This window comes from Rhamphochromis sp. 'chilingali' (genome assembly GCF_963969265.1).
Source record: "Rhamphochromis sp. 'chilingali' genome assembly, chromosome: 7".
Lineage (NCBI taxonomy): Eukaryota > Metazoa > Chordata > Actinopteri > Cichliformes > Cichlidae > Rhamphochromis > Rhamphochromis sp. 'chilingali'.
The window spans coordinates 32,544,732-32,564,125 of record NC_137934.1 but is presented as its reverse complement, the minus strand read 5'-3'; the positions used below and the strand labels follow the sequence as shown (position 1 = coordinate 32,564,125).

General features: G+C 38.6%; 1 protein-coding gene across 4 annotated transcripts in view; it reads right to left on the bottom strand.

Moving 5' to 3' along the window:
• atp11b (ATPase phospholipid transporting 11B) overlaps window positions 1–18,976 on the bottom strand; it is a 52,316-nt gene extending 33,340 nt beyond the window's left edge. For 3 of the 4 annotated variants that reach the window (XR_013972082.1, XM_080886216.1, XM_080886218.1), the window contains exons 1-7: window positions 18,646–18,976; window positions 9,259–9,375; window positions 7,372–7,461; window positions 5,533–5,613; window positions 5,088–5,195; window positions 2,210–2,338; window positions 121–224 (exon numbers count right to left, since the gene is read on the bottom strand). Coding sequence is in view for 3 of the 4 variants with exons in the window: in XM_080886216.1 (XP_080742342.1) it covers window positions 121–224; window positions 2,210–2,338; window positions 5,088–5,195; window positions 5,533–5,613; window positions 7,372–7,461; window positions 9,259–9,375; window positions 18,646–18,672 (656 nt within the window). In the remaining variant the exon portion in view is untranslated. The remainder of the gene's footprint in view (window positions 1–120; window positions 225–2,209; window positions 2,339–5,087; window positions 5,196–5,532; window positions 5,614–7,371; window positions 7,462–9,258; window positions 9,376–18,645) is intronic. The other variant, XM_080886217.1, reaches the window with a different exon arrangement.
• Window positions 18,977–19,394: the final 418 nt, after the last annotated feature.

Sequence of the window (19,394 nt, the reverse complement as noted above, 5' to 3'; positions counted from 1 at the left end):
CTTTTTTTTCTTATGTGGTTTAATGGGACTAAGTACCTTTTTTAAACATCTGTTGTCTGAATCCACACAATATACCCTTAGATTTATCTTGAAGGATCTGTACACTTAATTGACGATTACCTGTATAGGTCAGGTTCTGGTTGCTGACACTCCACCACAGCCTGCAATGCCTCCAGCTGGGAGACTGACTGGCAGACTGATGTCTCCGCCACTGAGTAATGGGTCTAGAAAAAACACACACACACACACACACACACACACACACACAACAGGTTAATTAGTGATGGCTGGGAAGCATTGCTTCAAGTGGGACAAATGTGGTTTTCTGAATGAGCAATGGGAAAATTATAACAGAAAAAACAGTGAAAACTCACGGATAAAATGAGAGGAAAAGCAAAAAAAAAAAAAAAAAAAAAAAAAAAATTACTCACTGCAGTGACTCAGATCACAGACGATTTATAAAATTGGTTTCACATTTTCCTGACTAGGTTATTAGCCATGCATTCATGTCAGCACGTTTGCAACAACTGAAATTCAATATTGTTTTTTATGTAAATAATACTTTAAATGACCCAAACAGAAATATACAGTGAAATATATAAGTGTCACTTCAACAAAGCAAAAATCTAGTATTTGCTTGAGCTGCGATAAAGAAAAGAAGGTGAAAATAGCTTCTGAAAACTCACAGTGACAAAGCTAAAGAGATTTAAACACCTCCAAGTAGGGCTGGGCCATATTATACCGTTCACGGTAATACCGGTATAATGTTAGGCAACGATAGGAAAATGAAATATCGCGATAGAATGGGAGTAAAACGCGCATGCGCAGTGCCTTTGTTTTCATACGCACATGGCCGATTGTTGAGTGAAACAAATGAACCAGAATTGGTTTGTAAAAATGGTGCAACTTCAGTGATGTGGAACTGGTTTGGCGTTTGTCCGTCAGATACACGACAAAGCACATTTTTTTGCAGAACATGCAAGCGGCCGTCGTTATTGTCGGACTAAGATGCTCTTAAATCTGGGAGTAATCTGGGTCCTAAACTCCGTACCTTCAGGTCAAACGAACACTGCAGCATCACTGAGAGTTTAAAAACTGTCTAAATTCTTTCATCTTTAATAAAACGATCAGCATTGCTGCTTTACCAGGTGTAACTATGAAGTTTAACTTCCAGGCATCCATGAAAACAAAATTTATTACATTTAACGGAGTTAGAAGTTAGCAGGAAGCTAGCGGAAGTTAGCTCGCTAGTTTCGCTAGTTACCCAAGCATGATATAGCATGTTCTGACTGAGAGATTTCTGAATAAATTCAAACGTACAGCTCTGCTATCACTTCCAACATAAATGAAGACGGGAAACTAAACAGCAGTGACGTTTGTAGGGTTACTGAAGTTGGGCTAGCTGCTATATAATGATGTGCTACGTGATCGCTAGCGACACAGCTATGTTAGCATGACATAAACAGTGAAGCTGGAGGACGAACACTAACACTTTTCCACTTATAAAAGTTAACGTGCCTGATAGTTAGAGACAAATGCAATCGCATGGCAGGATGCTGTAAACGGACCAAACTTCAGTCAGGAGAACAACTGAGATAATCCATAACAACTGAGATAATCCATCCACAATACGAGGTTAGTCATTAATATACTGCAACATGGGAATAGAGCAGCTGCCAGAGAATTCAACATTAATGAATCAATGGTACAGAAGTGGAGGAAGCAAGAAGAATGAGTTTAATAAAGTTTGATTTATCTGACTGCCTTGTTTCGCTTAATGTGCCTTATAATCCCGTGCACCTTATGGTCCGAAAAATACGTACTGCACACTGCAGTTTAATGTTGCAAAGCACCTCTTTTTAACTTCAGTGGATATTATACATGGTTATGCTCAGGATATGTCAGCCCATTTCTACTGGAAATGCCTTTTGGTTAAACTTTCAGCAAGGAATTTGTATTCGCACTGTTAAATTTTTATAAAGCTTTAATGTACATAAAAACCAGCTTCTTGTTTAAGTGAAAATAAAAGGAAGGTTGTCTTTTTGCACTAGTAATGTTGTGGAGTTGTATTTTGTCTTGCATCAATTATATCGTCAGTTATATCGTTATCGCAAATTTTCAAATATATATCGTGATAAATATTTTTGGCCATATCGCCCTGCTCTACCTCCAAGTATGTTTAACAGCACCACTCATATTATTGTCAGACCTTGAGATTGGTCTCTCCGTCAAGACTGGCTGTGGTGATGTGACAGGTGCCATCTGGACGATCTGATGACAGTAACACCAGGTCTGCTGGGAACGTTTCATCTTTAGCCACACGGACGATGTCTCCCACCTAGATGGATAGACAGAAGCAGGCACAGGGTAAAGTCTGTTCAGTTTTTCACTATATTTCAGTTGGATTGTCAAATAATTGTATTCACACATTTACGGTGATGTTTAATTGAGTTAAAATACGTTTAGCATCACTTAGGCAATATTATCACACGTTTTCAGACAGATAGTTTTTCTCCTAAGTACACACACACACAAAGAAATATTTTAGAAATCTAAAAATGTTTAAAACTAAATAGCTAAATGACTTTGTTAAGAAATATATATTGTAGGCAAGTTAAAAATGATTGGGGTGCAACTATTATCAAAATCTGTGCTCTTTAGCGTACATGAAAACACCCACAGTTGGACCCTTTGGAGGACGTTGGCTCACTCTGCTTCTAAACAAGCTCCAGAGCCGTTTTTGTATTGTGACAATGTGTTCTGATGTCAATGTGACCCAGGTACTAGGCGCACGCTGCAAGATCTACACGCCGTCCTGTAGTCAGGTGTGCTTTGAGGATGTGGTAGAGTACCACATAAAGACGTAAAGAATACAGTTTTGCCTGAACATTTGCCTAGGTAAATGGAAATGTTAGAGGTACATTCTCCACGTTATTTACTACTCCAGAGCCTGGCCAAGAAGTGTACTGAGCGTTCTCACTGGTTAGTGAAGTGTTGTGAAGCATTTTAGTTCGCTGGGAGTGTTTCAAATGTTTTGTGTGGGAACAGAAATCAAACAAAAACTCTGTATTGTTCACACTCTAGACAATATGTTTAATTGTTATATTACAGTTTGTATGTCTGTGAAGGTTCTCAGTCATCCAGGTCATCGTTGTCAAAGGAGCTTGCAAAGAAAAGCGTCTGGACTTCTTTAAGTTGCTTGAAGATGTTTCACCTCTCATCCGAGAAGCTTCTTCAGTTCTAAGGTCAAATGGTGGAGAGTCCCAGATATAAACCTAGTGGGAGTGACCCCCCACAGAGGGACAAAAGGACCTCTGAAACTGGGCGTGGGTCCCAATCACCCACGCCCAGTTTCACACCTTGGCTCAGGCGAGTAGAGGATCATCAGGGGGTCCTTTTGTCCCTCTGTAGGGGGTCACTCCCACTAGGTTTATATCTGGGACTCTCCACCATTTGACCTTAGAACTGAAGAAGCTTCTCGGATGAGAGGTGAAACGTCTTCAAGCAACTTAAAGAAGTCCAGACACTTTTCTTTGCAAGCTCCTTTGATTACAGTTTGTAATTTTTAGCTTTTTGTCTTTTCAGAGTAATACAACACTACATATGTTACTTATTTAATAGAAGCTATGCAGTTAGATGTTGTTTGTGAGTAGCAGGTTAGAAGTAGATGTAGTTCCATCAGGAATTCTGTCGAAATTATATGATGGCCTACAAAATTCGAATAGGAATGAAACATTATATATTAAACAAAAGTGGGAATCGGAACTACAAATTGAGTTGTCAGAGGATGATTGGCGATCCTTATGTCTCACACAGCATAACTCCACTAGCTCTAGACGATGGAGAGAATATGGCTGGAAAAATGTGATTAGGTTTTTTATTACTCCGTATATCAAAAGCAAGCAGTTGAAAACACCCCAACAATGCTGGAGATTATGTGGAGACTGGAACGCCAATCACTCACATGTGTTTTGGAAGTGTAAATATATTAAATCATATTGGGAAAGAATCGCGGCAACAATGACGAAGGTGCTGGGGTATGAAGTACTGTGTGAGGCACGAGTAATGTATTTTGGAATATGGGAAAATGTAAAAAAGGAGGACTGGTATTTGTTTAAGATTATGTTGTTGTCAAGCAAAAAGGTGATAACAAAAAATTGGCTGAAAAGCGATCCTTTAAAACTGGAAGACTGGATGGACGTAATCGAGGACATATATACAATGGAAAAAATGACTTACACTCTGAGACTGAAATCTGACAAACACCGAAAACAGTGGACAAAATGGATAATTTATAAGTCCCAGTCAGCCTTATAGGGCGGGACCTCTCGTGGTTTTTTTTTTTTTTTTTTTGTGTATTTGTTGTTGTGTTATTATTATTATTGTCTTGTCCGTATGTAATACAAAGGAAAAAGTACAAAATAAAGAGTTAAAAAAAAAAAAAAAAAAGAAGTAGATGTAGTTCGCCATAGACTGAGGACAATTAACTCTGAAAGGTCACCAAACACAAAGCAACTAGTCATCCTTTGTATTAGATTAAACAATTTCACTCCTGTTGGCACTTAGTTTCCTGTGAGGAAAAAACCCCTCAAGTGATTCATTTATTCTTTTACTAAAGTACACATTTAGTGATGTCTTTAGTGATGACCCCAGACATGCAACCCACAGTGTTTCCATAGTGTCAGATAAGATCAGGAAAAACCTATAATCATCACACAACCACCATTACCAGACAAGCCGAGGTATAAAATGACACAGTGTTTGAAGGGCAAATGCTGCAGCTAGTTATACAAATACAATTATACATAGAACAGAATCATATCACCGTTTCAGGGTTTATTTGAACAGGTCTCTGAGTGTTTGCATACTGTACCATGGGAAATTAGGTGTTAGAGTGAATTTATAAGCTTTAGATGGGAACAAATTTAAAGAAATGACACTTTAACATCCAAGCTAAAGTTAGTTACGAGTCGTTAGGAGTTGCAAAAAGCTTTTTTTGATACCATAATTTTCTTGGACCAAAGAAATTCTTTCTAAACTGGAATAACTGGCGTGATTAAGGTCCTTTACAACTTTGATGATCTTACCCTGATATTCTTGGATCTCGTCTGCACCAGACTTCCACTGCGAACCACAAACACTGGAGCCCCATTCACCTCATTGTCAGCCTTGTGTCTCAGCCAATCCTCATAGCCCTGTGAAACACAACCAGTTACAAACTGCAGATGGCAGGTGGTTAAAATAATCTTATTTACCCACTATGGTTGTGTGTGTGGCATGTGTGGCACTACTAGAAACTGATCAACAGAAGTGGCCAAATTTAGCAAGTTATTCTAAACAAACGTGTTTAATGTCAGAAACAGGAATGCTTCAAATGTTCTCAATCAATACTTTATAATTTCAAATGTGCTCTGTACAACAACAAAAGCTTTGAGCTTTGCCTACAAATAGACAATAATCATTGATGACGCATGCATGTTTGTTCCACATTTTCATGAGGAAGAGGAAGCCGCTATGTGGTTATGTTCTCACCTGTTTTATGGCAGTTACTGTGATCACAAAGAACAGAGGCAGGCCGCTGGTTACTGGGGAAGTTGGCGTATCTATCATTAACTTCAAAGAAAAATACAAAACAGAGTTTAGAGATGATGCCAAACTAAAAAAGGGACTGTAAAAGTGGTAGTGGTTTTTGCAACAACGAGCAACTTGAAAAATACGACAGAAGTAGTGGCCAATGTGCATAAACAGGAAACCCGTATAACTTCCCTTAAAGGTCAACGATCAGATAAGAACAAGTCTCACATACACTTTTGAATTACTGTCTTTGTAAGCAGGGTCACTGGGATATTATATTTCCTCACCCCATATCCTGGTCTTAATAATCACAACGAAATGCTGAGCAAAGTGTGTGAAACTGAAGACCAAGCTAAAATGATTTAGTGCCATTGAGCAGTGCTTTTATTAGTGGATATTAGTTTTGGATTGGGGGGTGTTTCATAAGCAGGTTTCTGGCAACTCTTTCACACTGTTGCACTAGGGCTGCTCGATTATGGCAAAAATGATAATCACGATTATTTTCACTGAAATTGAGATCTCAATTATTTGATGATATTTATTTAACAATAACAATGTATTGAATAATGGCTTTAAAGATTGTCAAAAAATAATATAAAATAGTGTGCAAATACTGATAACAGTGCAAATGTTTGCAATATAAGAAATAAATGAAAAATGTAAACATCTATGTTTAGTGAACTTTGCAGTGTTGCTCTGTGGTGCAGCTACGACACTGTAGCAAAGTTTACACACTATGTCTACTTGATCCACGTCTGACTCTGCGAGCCCATAATGTTTCCAACCACTGAAGTTTTTTTTACCTCTCTTTTCAACCAACGGCAGTCACTCTCCTCTCCAAATAACTTCTGCTTAGCTTTCCGAGCTTCCCTCGGGTCCTCTTAATTGTTGTAACAAGTGTTCGACATGCAGAGAGGTACGCTCGATTTGCCACACGGAGCAGCGCGAGAGTAAAGCACGAGGGAGGTGCTAATAATCGGCTCAGTCATTTTTAATGATCGTTGAAAGCCCAGATCGTAATTTAGATTAAAATTCGATTAATTGAGCAGCCCTATGTTGCACTAATCTACAGGTGGAAGTAGTCATCCAATAAATAAATAAAAAAGTAAATAATTACTCATGAATGCATGTTCATAAAAAACAACTGCACTGCAAACTTTTCATGTGAGGAAAATGTGCAACATTTGTTAGGCTTCAAGCGTAACCACAAAGGCTTTAGGCAAGCAACACTGAATGTAAAGTGAAACTTTGCTTAAAAGGAAGACGCCTCAAGGAAAAGATCAAAGATATCTTAACACTTTAACAAACACTTTCTGTAAATGGCTACACTAACAGAAGAATTCACCAGTCATCTAGAAACCCATCTAAAGCAATCTTTAAATGGTCAAATTGGCCATCTTAGATGAAAAGAGGCCCCTCTCTCAGTGATTTGAGGCTAAGGTGACTTCAGCCTCACTGACATGTTGAGTGGGTGAAATAGAGTCAAGGCGATTGCTTTGGCTTCACTACACAGTGCAGAATAAATCAGAAGGCTAAAAATTTGAAAGCCAAATCCTACTTCAGCATAAAATGACTGATGCACAGTGAAGGCCTAATGCTTAGGGCTGGCTGCAAAGACACACATATTACTAAGTGAGTAAGTGTGTCGCTTTCATACAGAGGCAGACCAGTCTCTGCTCTGGTACCTAGAAGTCGATGAGTCACTCAATGCTCGGAAGCACAAGAACGAGCACAGGCATTTGTATTAAGAGGAGGAAATACGTCAAGGAGTGTTCACATGCATTTGTGTATCGTTACCTGTACAAGGAAGATAATGAGGAAGTAGAAGTTTGCTATCCTTCTGAATTGCTCAAACAGATTCTTGGGGACAAAATTCCAAACTGTATACTGAAATAAAAAAAAAAGAAAACATCTTTCAGGGTTTACTGGGACAGAATAATTGCTACTAAAGGTTCTTTTTTACTAAGTAAAACAGAGGAATTGAATTGCAAATACATAGATGGTGTATTGGAGGTATTCAAACTACTGTACTAGCAACTGTTTATTAGAGCAGAAAAAAAAAACACTTTTACTGTGTCGTATTTATACTGGCCATATTTAAGATCTTACATGAATACAATAATATAGTTAAATGATATTCTGATTACCCCTGTAAAATATCTTGTCTATGGCTAGAGTGTTCACTGACATTTCCAAATTGGAGCTTGAGATAAAGGAGTACAGCAGCTGTGCTGAGCTAAAGTGTTCTTCAGATAAACTGATTACTGGTTGCTCATTTGCACATTTATTTACTCAATAAATGTGCTGTTTAAGTCTTTCTCTTACTTTATTAAGATAAAATGCTACAGACAGTTAGGTCCATAAGTTTCTGAAGAATGAAAGTTTTGGTAGCTTTACCTCTGTGCACCACCACAATGGATTTTAAAATCCAACAATCAAGACTTGAATCAAGTCCCAAATTTCCATAGGCTCAGAAGTAAAGAAGCATCATTTTAAATTACAGGAATTTTTAATACTTGAATGAAAATCCTTTGCTGTCAATGACTTCTGGATCCTATGGACATCATCAATGCTGTGTTAAGATACTCTCTGAGCAGAGAGTATAGCCCTGTACACTTCACAATTCATCTTGCTGCTTCTATCAGCAGTCACATCATCAGTAAACACTAGCAGCCCAGTTCCACTATCACCCATACATGCCTGTGCTAGTGCCTGGGTTATTGTACTAGATTGTAGATGTGGCCCCTCCTGAAGTTCTTCTCATCTCCTGAAAGGGCTGGACTGGGACGAGCTGTCACGACGCATTGTTATTATAAATAAAACGTGATCGTGAGCAAAAACGGTGTGTGTTTGTTTGTGTGTGTGTGTGTGTCGCATACCTCACAAGCTCATTTTAGGAGTTCCATTGACAAGCTATATTATACAAGTTGAATATTTGGAGTCAACAGCCAATATAGGTCACCCCCATTTAACATAAAATAATGAAGCCTCGCCTGAAACTGGTTGTCAGTTGCTTGTCCAATAACTTTTGAGCAGCTGAAAATGGGGACCATATATTAAAATGTGATTACTAAGCAGTTAATGCAATGTTTTTGTTAAACCCTTTGAATCAAAGCTCTGCATTTCGAGCTAATCTTAATTGAAAGAAATTCTATTGCTGTGTAAAGAGGAAAAATATAAAACACATATGGACCTAACTGTATGAGTACACACGAATGGCAGAATTTACCTTATCCAAAATCAGTTTCAAATCAATGCCTGACTAAAGCAGGTGCTTTAACCCTCCCGTCAATCATTTAATCTACCAGCTAATCAATGACAGTCATGATTGCTGGAGGCAGGCCCTAGCTCCTTTTCTTTGTTATCCTTTTGTCTTGCCAGTGTTCTAGCTGACCTACCTAGCCTCTCACCAACACACAAGTTTTCTGTCTGTGCTAATCCTGTTATCAACAAATCACACTTTAAGCTTATCTCTCTCCTACCACACCAGAGATACACACTAATGTATTTAGCACTGGTCAACACTGGTGTCCGAAACCAGACTGAGTTTAGAGTTTCTCTGAATGACAATTTTTCTGTAGCCATAGTTGCTGTGACTGCAAAATGTTAGCGTTCATATCAAGAGGGGTTTTTTTTTCCCCTTGCACTTTTGACACAAATTTTAAGATCATAATTGTAACATACCTTGGATGAGATGATTCTGTTGTCGGCAAAGCGTTGTGGTATGTAGTGGCCATTCTGGGGGAAACGGTTAGCTACGTACACTGTCCTGGTATCACTCTGATGAGGGGGGTCAAAGCCCTGAGGGAGAAAAGGGTGAGGCAGAAACACCAGACAAGTGTAAGGAAAGGTTAAAAAAAACAAAAACAAAACTGTATAGCTACCCAGATTTAAAACATCATCACTTCAACACCACACTAACTATAAAATTGCAGTTAATGATGTCATTGCAATATTATGATCTTATTTTAAACCAAGTTATTTAATACTGTTGGTGGTGTGATAAACCACTGCAAGTCTACACCGCACTAAAGTCCACCTGGGGCAACGTTTTGTTCTTCTATTCATTGTGGTTTCAGCTGCTGTATAGTTGGGAGTGTAAAGTGATTTCTCTGTGGGCTGTTATTTTGTTGAGTGCAGCACAGCTTAGTTTGGGGCTTGATAGATTTTACAGTAAGAGACAGAAAGAGAAGCAATACCAGACACGACGCTACTGTTACAGAATGTAAATACACATATCAAGAGTGAGAATATGGCAATGTGGCATTCCTTGTTTTATGATGACTGTATGTTTCCATTTAAAAGCAAATTTCTGAAAAGCCAGCCATATGCAACAAACTTGGTAAAAGTTTTAGTTTTAGTATAGAGTCAAATAGGGCTGTTCGATATAACGATATATATCGGATGACAATATAAAAACGTCCATCGTTTCATTTTACGCTATTGTTTATTTCGTGGTGTCGCAAAATAAACTGTTTACGGCAATATTTTTTCATCGTTCTGATGGTCACTGTAGTGGCTATATTAATTTAAGTTCTCTCTTTCTCTTATATTTAAGATAACCACACTACAGATGGACAAGTGCCTGTTTTTATGCACGACAGTAAAACCATCGCGTGTCCGCTTGTTTTTTTCCACGTAAACCTTTCACAATAAAGCTCAAGATCCTGTTGAGACTTTTCAAAATAAACTGAATCGCGTGAAAGAGTTTGCAGAATGTTTACGGATGAGAAGCAAAAAAGAGCCATCAGGTGCTAAAAATATACCTTAGACTCAAACGTTAGAACAGGCTTTTCCCCGCAGCACGCTGTGTAATAAATACTTCCCAAAAAAAAAAAAAGAAAAAGAAAAAAAAAAAAAAGGCGTCCGTTACAACTTATGTCTAAAAAATGTATCGTTTCATGCATCGGTTAAAACACTCAACTCCACGTTCATGACGCTCAGCTGGAAACACTTCGCGCAAGTCGAGCTGCCCGAGATTCACAGAATTTACAGAAAATGTTACATTCTTGTGATTTATATCGTTATCGGGACATGAGATTTTGGTCATATCGCACAGCCCTAGAGTCAAATCATTTTCACTTTTTCAGACAGTTAGACAACATAACACATTTATGAAAGCAAAACAACTTTACAAGCAATGCCATCAACTTGAATGCAGACAAGCCTTATTGCAAACAATGTGGTAAGGCATGAATAACTAGATCAGAAACAGCTGATGTAAATCCCACTTACCATAAAGATATAGTCATCAGTGAGTGGGGGTTGAGGGACATGGGAAGGGATCTCAAGACTGGATTGTAGGTCACTGACCATTGGTATCGTAAGCCACAAACTCTGTTCAGTGAGTGGCATAGATGGTTTATTTTATTCCTCTTACAAACCATATATCTTCTCGGTTTTTGGACTGATAAGTCTTGAGATCTATTCTCAGGTGCCTTAACCCCCACTCACATCAGGTGACCTCAATAGGTCACATGATAGGGTGGGGCAAGGTGTCACAGTGGTTTGACCCGAAATCATGATGGTAATGGCCGATGCCTTTTTTCACATCTTGGCTTATATGATGACACAACTAATAGTTGGTCAACAACCACTTCCTAAGCGACAACCTCAACTAGAGATAAATACCTTGGACTTAGAAATGAAGAAGCCTCTTAAATATGAGGAAAAACATCTTTTTTTTTTAAAAAAAACAACCTGCTTTTCAAGCTCTTTAGACTTCCATGTTGTTGTTAACTGAGAACTACACAAACACGTTCATATTGTGCACCTCAATTTTTCTGACCTGCTGTATTCTACCATGGCTGCTGCATCTGGGTTGAAGACACGAGGGTATGATCATGTTGGTTTTTACTGCCATAATAATATTTCAGTACAGAAGCTCAGAGATATCTCCCTCAGATATACAGAGGGAGATGTTGCAACAGTTCAAAAAGCTTGAAAGTCTTTGCTTCCACTTTTGACTTCTTGTCTTCCTACATTGGCACTTACGTGGCAGTATTGTATGAGTGGCGACACATATCGTTCAGGTGAGAACGATGAGGTATCGTGCTGTACCTCATCTGCTTCAGGGTTTGCTGTGTTGTGTTCAGGACAGTGCTGTGTTTGGACTCTCGGCTAGTCTGCTCATTGTTTGTGATATAAGTGGAGGATATGATTAGACAGTTTTTGATATATTTCAGACACATTGTTATAATACTGCAACAATTGTGCACCATACATTCATAATTCCCTCTGTTGCATAAACAAACTGCAGGACATCTGCATTTGAGGCCATGTTCTAATTGCAATCTGTCTCCAACATAAATCTGTCCAAAGCTAACTTCCATACTTAAATACTCTGGTTGAACTGTATATAATTACATAACAACCTTTCATGTTTTACTTGCATATTAAAATTTCACATTTAAAGCATTCCATTTCTTTTTAAAGCAGCACTTGTTGTTTAAAGTCACTTGCAAATATTTCATAAACATGCTACTTAAAACGTAGCTCTAACATATTTACATTCAGATTGAGCAATTCAAATCTCCAGCATATTCTGGCAGGTCTTTGATAGTCACTACACCCTCAACATGTAAGAAAAATAACACCAATGACAAACAAGGTGAACTTTTCAACAAGTGACATTTCTAAGATTTTCTGGCGCTGACTGGTCTGACAAACCCCACCCAACTGCTGTACACAGATGACTAAAGGAGGCGTTTCCTATTATTCACAAATGTAAGTGACGCAATATGCACACCCGACCACACAAAAAGGAATGTATCTGGGTTACGTCACTACACTCCCAGAAAGATCAACCTCTTTTCAGGGACACATGTAAACCATTAGCACTTTGTAATGTTCTCAGTCTCTTCATCTTTCTCCCATCTGACCGTCGTGAAAATGAATGCAGCACATGCAGTTCAATGACTGAATAACAGAACACCTGTTAGCCTTTAGCTCATATGACTTTGTCATACAGTAACTCAGCCAATGGGCAATGCAGGTGATGGCATCAAATCAGTTATCCACTTGTGGAAACAATATTTTCAGTATTCTTCATTTATTCTTTTTGTATTATTTGCTCACAGTAGGGCTGGGCGATATGGCCTAAAATCTATATCACGGTATAATTTGAAGCATGTGCGGTAATGATATACTGTATATCGCGATATATTCTTTTCTTCTGTATAACGTATTTTACACACTATAAAGGCACACTTAAAATCCTTTAATTTTTCTCAAAAATCGACAGTGCGCCTTATGTATGAATTCTGGTTGTGCTTATTGACCTCAAAACAGATTTTATGTAGTACACGGCACTCAAAAATGTTTTAGTACGACTTTGATAAGCTATGAAGCCGCACCGCCTGATAGATTGTCGGAGCATTACGGCTACCGTAGTCAGGAGCCTTGTGGAGTAATCTGGGTCCAAAACCTCTGTCTGCTTCAGGTCCCAAAGTCAAACGAACATTGCGGCATCACTGAGAGTTAAAAACTGTCTAAATTCTTTCATCTTTATTAAAATGATCAGAATTGCTGCTTTACCAGGTGTAACAATTAAGTTTAACATTCAGGCATCCATGAAAACAGAATTTATTAAATTCAACGGAGTTAGAAGTTAGCAGGAAGTTAGCTCGCTAGCTTCCACCTAAACATGATATGCCATGTTCTGACTGAGATATCTGAAAAAATTAAAACGTACAGCTCTGCTATCACTTCCAACATAAATGAAGACAGAAAACTAAGCAGTGACGTTTGTAGGGTTACTAAAGATGGACTAGCTGGTATATAATGATGTCCTACGTAATCGCTAGCAAAACAGCTACGTTAGCATAACATTAGCACAGTGAAGCTGAAGGATGAACGCTTTTTTCCACTCGATAAAAATTAACGTGAGGGTTTCTCCTGGTTAGGGACAAATGCAATTGCATAGCAGGATGCTATACACGGACCAAACTTCAGTCAGGAGAACAACTGAGATCCAGCCACAATATGAGGTTAGTCATTGATATACTGCAACAGCACGGGAATAGAGCGGGTGCTAGAGAATTCGGCATTATTGAATCAATGGTACGGAAGTGGAGGAAGCGCAGTTTTTGGCTTTCCTCTTATTCCAAAAGTGCTTAGTCTCTTTGCTATTACTGTCGCCCAGCATAATTTGCAGATGATGTTGTTTGCAGCCGCTGCAATGCTTTCGACCAAAACAGGCGCAGCTTGATGATGACACCATCAACATGCGCTATTGTGGTAGCGTATAGTAAAAATCTCTACCGTTGGCCAAATTTATATTGTTTCTACCGTATACCATTTATACCACCAACCCCTAGCTCACAGCTTTAAAAAAATGGGCAGAGAAAAAAAAGAGGGAAAATTTTCTCTCTCTTTTTCTGCATTTACATTTATAAAATTATATAAACATTGGTCAATTAACCACTGCAGCAACTTTAAGAAACTGTTGTTCAACAGTTATTTGATATACACAGCTCAGTAGGCATTGTTGAAAGTACACGAAGAAGCTGAATTCTGCATTGTAGTAACACCATGACCAATTAGGATTTTGAAGAAGTGGTTGCAGAATTAAGGAAAGGGCACACAGGCACTGAGCCCCAAGATGTTTTACGTGTGTGTGTTTACACATGTAAAACATGTTGGGGCTCAGTAACATAAATATCCTGAGCCCCTGGCATCCTCCGATCACAAGACAGGGAGTGCATTTCCCATTGGCTTAACGAAATCCACAGTAGATTATTTAAGTAGTCTGTAGTTTGAAGGGAAGACACCAACTTGTCTGCAAACACTCATTTACTGACGGCTGAGCAGCAGTTTAAAAAACAAAACAAAGGTCTATTTGACCGGATCATTCATGAATGAATGAATATATATATATATCAGCTAAAAGGTGGATTTGTCTTAGTGAGATATTTGTCCTTTACTTCAAGTTAATGGGCAACTGGAGATAGGAAAGTATGTAGAATTAAGCATTTTGTTTTCTTGTTTGTCCCAGTAGCACTGCATTAATAAATGTCTTGGATTGGAATGAAAAAGTAGACAAATGTTTAATGATTAAATTAAACCAGTAAACCATTAACTTAATGGCTTACTGCACAAGTGTTATTTGTAGTAGTATAAAAATGCAATATGTATATTGCAACTTTTCTAGTCTTATTAGTAATGGCAAGCAACAGCTCACTGTGAATTCTTAACCAGGGATATTTTAATGTTCTCTTTTTAAAGAAAATGAAACTGCAGATGGTGAGGGGCCAAGAAGTAACTTTTGTAAGCCAAAAAATTCCCCACAGGCAGAAAAGCAACAGATGAGTCACTAAAATTAGTCAATCCTTACAGAGAGCTTAAAGCAGTTACAAATTTTAACAGTGCAAACATCATGCTTAACACACCTTTACGCAACTGCTGTGAGCAATCCAGACAACAGTTACTGGAGATTTATTCTGTTCCTATTTGTCACCCAGTTTTTCAGGCAACTGTGGAAATTGCCTGAGCACGACACGGAACTAACATTTAAGTTACCCAATCATTAATATCTTGGTGAACAATAACTACAGTTAAAATGACTGATGGCCAAATACACAAAAACCTGCGTAGCTCTAACAAACATGTTCTCATGTTAAAGAGAACATTGAGAGAAGCACCTCAGTCGATGCTTCTGCAAGTCCAGCATTACGGCTTTAACAGGATCCGTTTTCTCTATAGTTCAGCGTTAAGCTAATGACACTTCAAACAAACTGCACGTAATTGTCGACTTCCCCCATTCAGTTGCAACCTAACAACAGACCGACACCATCTTTTAGCCATCTTGACACATACCAAAGTTAAATAGATACAACTCACCGCCCTACAATTTTAGTCGCGCTGCAGTCTGCAACCACTAGTGTGACTATGGCTATGGAAATATTTTGGATTATTTACCTGATCAACAGTCCAAGGACTAAAAGATATTCTGTATTTTTGTATATGATACAGAAAAAGTTAAAATTTTGACATTTGGCACAAAGCACAAACTTGGCATTTGTGCTTAAAAATGACTAATTTTATGCTAATTCAATTCACAAGGTAGCTGCCAAAGCATTTTGTGGATCCGATGCAGCTCTGCTATATAAGATTACAGATTTCTGCAGTGCAGCAGGAAGTTTATCTAATGAAGGCTCTGCAGACATTTGTTTGGATAGACATAACATGAAGAGGTTGACTTATTTTAAAATAAAATATTCCTAAACAGTTGAACATGGTTTGTTGTTTTGAGGACCAGCGGTAATAAGCCGAACACATAAGGTGAAGTCTAGAGTGAAAAGTGCAGTAATTTATGACATTCTATTTCTATAGCACAAATGTCTGAAAACTGCTTGCCAATCTGAGAGTGGATGGATACAAGTAACAGATGAGTAACAGATACTTTTACTCCTGCTGGGTTTACTCAATTTTTAACACCACTACCAGGTGTACCTCACAATTTTGAGTTAAACACCTTCACGTAACCATATATGCATTAAATATATTTTGAACATTGTATGAAAAATGAACATTATACCACTGAAAATGAAGATAAAAGTAGGCTTATAACTAAAAACTATAAAGCTGAAATCAGCTTGTTTTAATCCATTGACTCTATACCCCCATCAATTTGAAGGCTGACAGGTAATTAGTCCCCACATAAAGCCTACAAGTCCCACAATGCCTTGGGGGAACATCCCTGAATAATGGCAACGCAACACAACCAAGGGGTCATATTACAGATTAAGTGGCACTTAATCAAACGCGATGAGCTACCGGTAAATGGAAATGTTAACAAAAAAGTGAGGTGGTTGTAAAAAGAAAAAAGAAAGAGGGGGGGGGGGGGGGGGGGGGGGGGCAATAAACAGTATGTACTCATGTACAGTGGGTACTAGTTTTAAACATAAGACTGATGACAACAGCAATACAATAAAATAAACTGCATATAAGCTAAACTGATGGACTACATCACCAAATATAAAATATTATAAAAAAAATATTGTTGTACAACCCACAGCAACAGAGTAGTCAGAGCAGGGCTAGAGAGTAAGGAATGATATTTTATCATGGGTGACATAAGGATGTTTTATTGCTGCGTGTCAGTGGATTATTACAAGGGCTGCTGCAGCAATATCCAGGAAAGAGCCTGAATGAGACTCAAAAAAATGTAGGAAACTCCCATTTGCTCAATGGACTACAGATGAGTACTATAGACAGATGTTTTTTTTTTCCTTTTGCTCATTTGCGCTCTTGATAGTTGCTCTATTTTTCATGATTATATCATGATTAACGTGACTTGGTAAAGCAAGGGTAATTCATTAAATACTTTTCTCATAGTGCACTTAAACTATATACAAAACCTCAGGAAGACTTATACCAGTCTTTTTAATATCTGTCAGCAATAACATACACACTTTAAGTCTCCATAAAGACATCTAGAAAACCCAGTTCCCAGGCTTGCAAACTAGTATGTCAAAGACTTTGCTTTTTTGCTACCATTCTTCATAATTTAATTTCTGGTTTGTTTTATAGTGTAACTGAACCAAGACTGACAATGAAAACCTGTCACATCTCTCTCCCCCCCTCTCCCTTTTCATTCCACCAGAAAGAGCTGATAAATAGTATGAGTGAACAAACATCCCCATTCTACCGTCCAGCTGATATTTGGGTCAGACTAATGCCCCTCAACAAACTTTTTCATTAGGCCAGCTGTATAAGGTGCATTTTAATGACACTTTTAATTAAGCAGCCAGGTCAATTAGGCGGGATGGGTCAAATGAGCTGAGCTATCTTAAATTAGGAGGAGGCTATGTACCATTTCTAAATAGACCCCTAACTCTCTGTGGTGCTCTTAATCTCCAAAAGCAAAAAGGATTTTTTTTTTTAAACAGGCAAACTTGAAGCTGAGCATGACTCATAAAATTTAATAAGTGTCACTTTAACGTAACCTTAACTACAGAGAGTGCACAGTGAGCGGGGAGAGGTCAAAAACACCCCCAACACTGATTAAACTCAGTAGACATGGTGACATCAACCGTTTGTGTGTGGCTAATCTCATAATATGCAATCACTCATTCACATGGCTCTTCACCACTGGTCACGCCACTCTCATTTGCCGATCACTGAATGTGCCTCTTATCCCAACTCTGCTTAAACACAGTGAAATAACCACACAGACCTTCATGATTACAGCCACAAGCACCGTGACACTGTAGCTTTCTTCAGCCATAATTCAGAACTCGTTCTTTCTACTGTACCAAAACGGGCCACTATTGTGGTTTAACTGATGCCTTCGCCCGTCAATGCGACCGTCATGTTTGCAGACAAACAACAGGTGATTACAGCAGAAACAGGATGCGGTGTGACGAATCAAATCAGTTCAATTTCAAATAATACATACAGATATAGATCATGTAAGGAAAGCAGGGAACAAAGAAGTGGGCCGAAATAAAGTTAAAATAACACAAGCTAACGTCAATTATTACCCTCGAGTGTTGAGGCTTACGTCTTAACTAGCTCAGTTAAAGATAGTTTATTAGTCCCCTGAACAAAATTTAAATAGAACATTTGAAACTGAGCTCAGTCTAAGCGAAAGTTGTGCGTTAACACTAGATAAAAGCAAGCCAGAGACGCTTTATAACTTTGCCAAGTTTGACGTTGTTAGCCAGCTAGCTAGTGTTAAGGTAGTTAACTCTCAGGTGCATTTAGTAACGGAAATCACCCGACAGTTGTTAAAATGCTATCAAAGTTCGAACCAAACTTATACCTCAAGCTCAAATTTGAACTCAACCAATGTCCCTTGTTGAGGTCTAAACTCTTTATTACTGACAGCTAGCAGATAAGGTAATTGTTAGCTAACGTAACCTACACCTGACTGTCACTAAGGGGAAATGGAATGTTTTGAACACATCAGCAACAGCCAATTGGCTATGTTAGCTTGCTCTCTAAATAAAGTTTATTCTGCTTTCCGCGGGCTAAGCCTTACAATACGTAAGGAGACTGGCTGCTGTGGCGAACTAATAAGAGGAAAGCGGTATGTATGAAGAAGATGGAACGTGCGGTTTCATTTACCAGCTGCTGTCGTATCCACCGAATCATCCTTGCAGAATACGTTCCAAGTAGCCAGCACAGTCGCTAGCCCAGCGCTAGCAACTAGCTACTCCAACAAAACCGTCCCGAAACATAAATATTTCCCCCGAGAGGCAATCCTTCTCGGTGCATTACACGACACATTCACACGGCGCCACTGTGCTATAAGATGCATTCAATCTTTCCCAATCACGGTAATGTCCGACAAAAACAATTTCTGGTTTTAAAAGAAGTGACAGACGGCTGGCCACAGAGTCCCACCGAGCAGCGCTGCTACATCTCTCCTCTGCCACGATCACTTTTCCTCTGCCAGCAGCCTCAGCCTGTGCAGATACAGCTCTGGCTGCTCTCCGGTGGCCTTTGCACGCCCCCTGCCTGTCTGCAATTAAAAATGATAGCTAGATAGACTGACAGATACAGTAGCCGGATAGATATTTTCCATACTGTGCGGGATAGACCTCACTCCACATAGTTCATAGTGTATATAAGAATTTCAGCTGTGCTATTAAAGTGCAGATGTATGGTATAATAGGGATCGTGCAAGGTTCTCCAGGTAGCTTACTAGGCAGCTAGCGAATCTTGTATGAATTGGAGCTGGAAATTGTGTTTAGGTGCATTTGTTTTATTCTAGTGTATCTTAAATATCTTAATAGACTGTTTATTTATCATCTCCTGAAGTAAAACCTAACTACCTATGAGCTGGAAAAACTGGTCGGTTTATCTTTTATCCT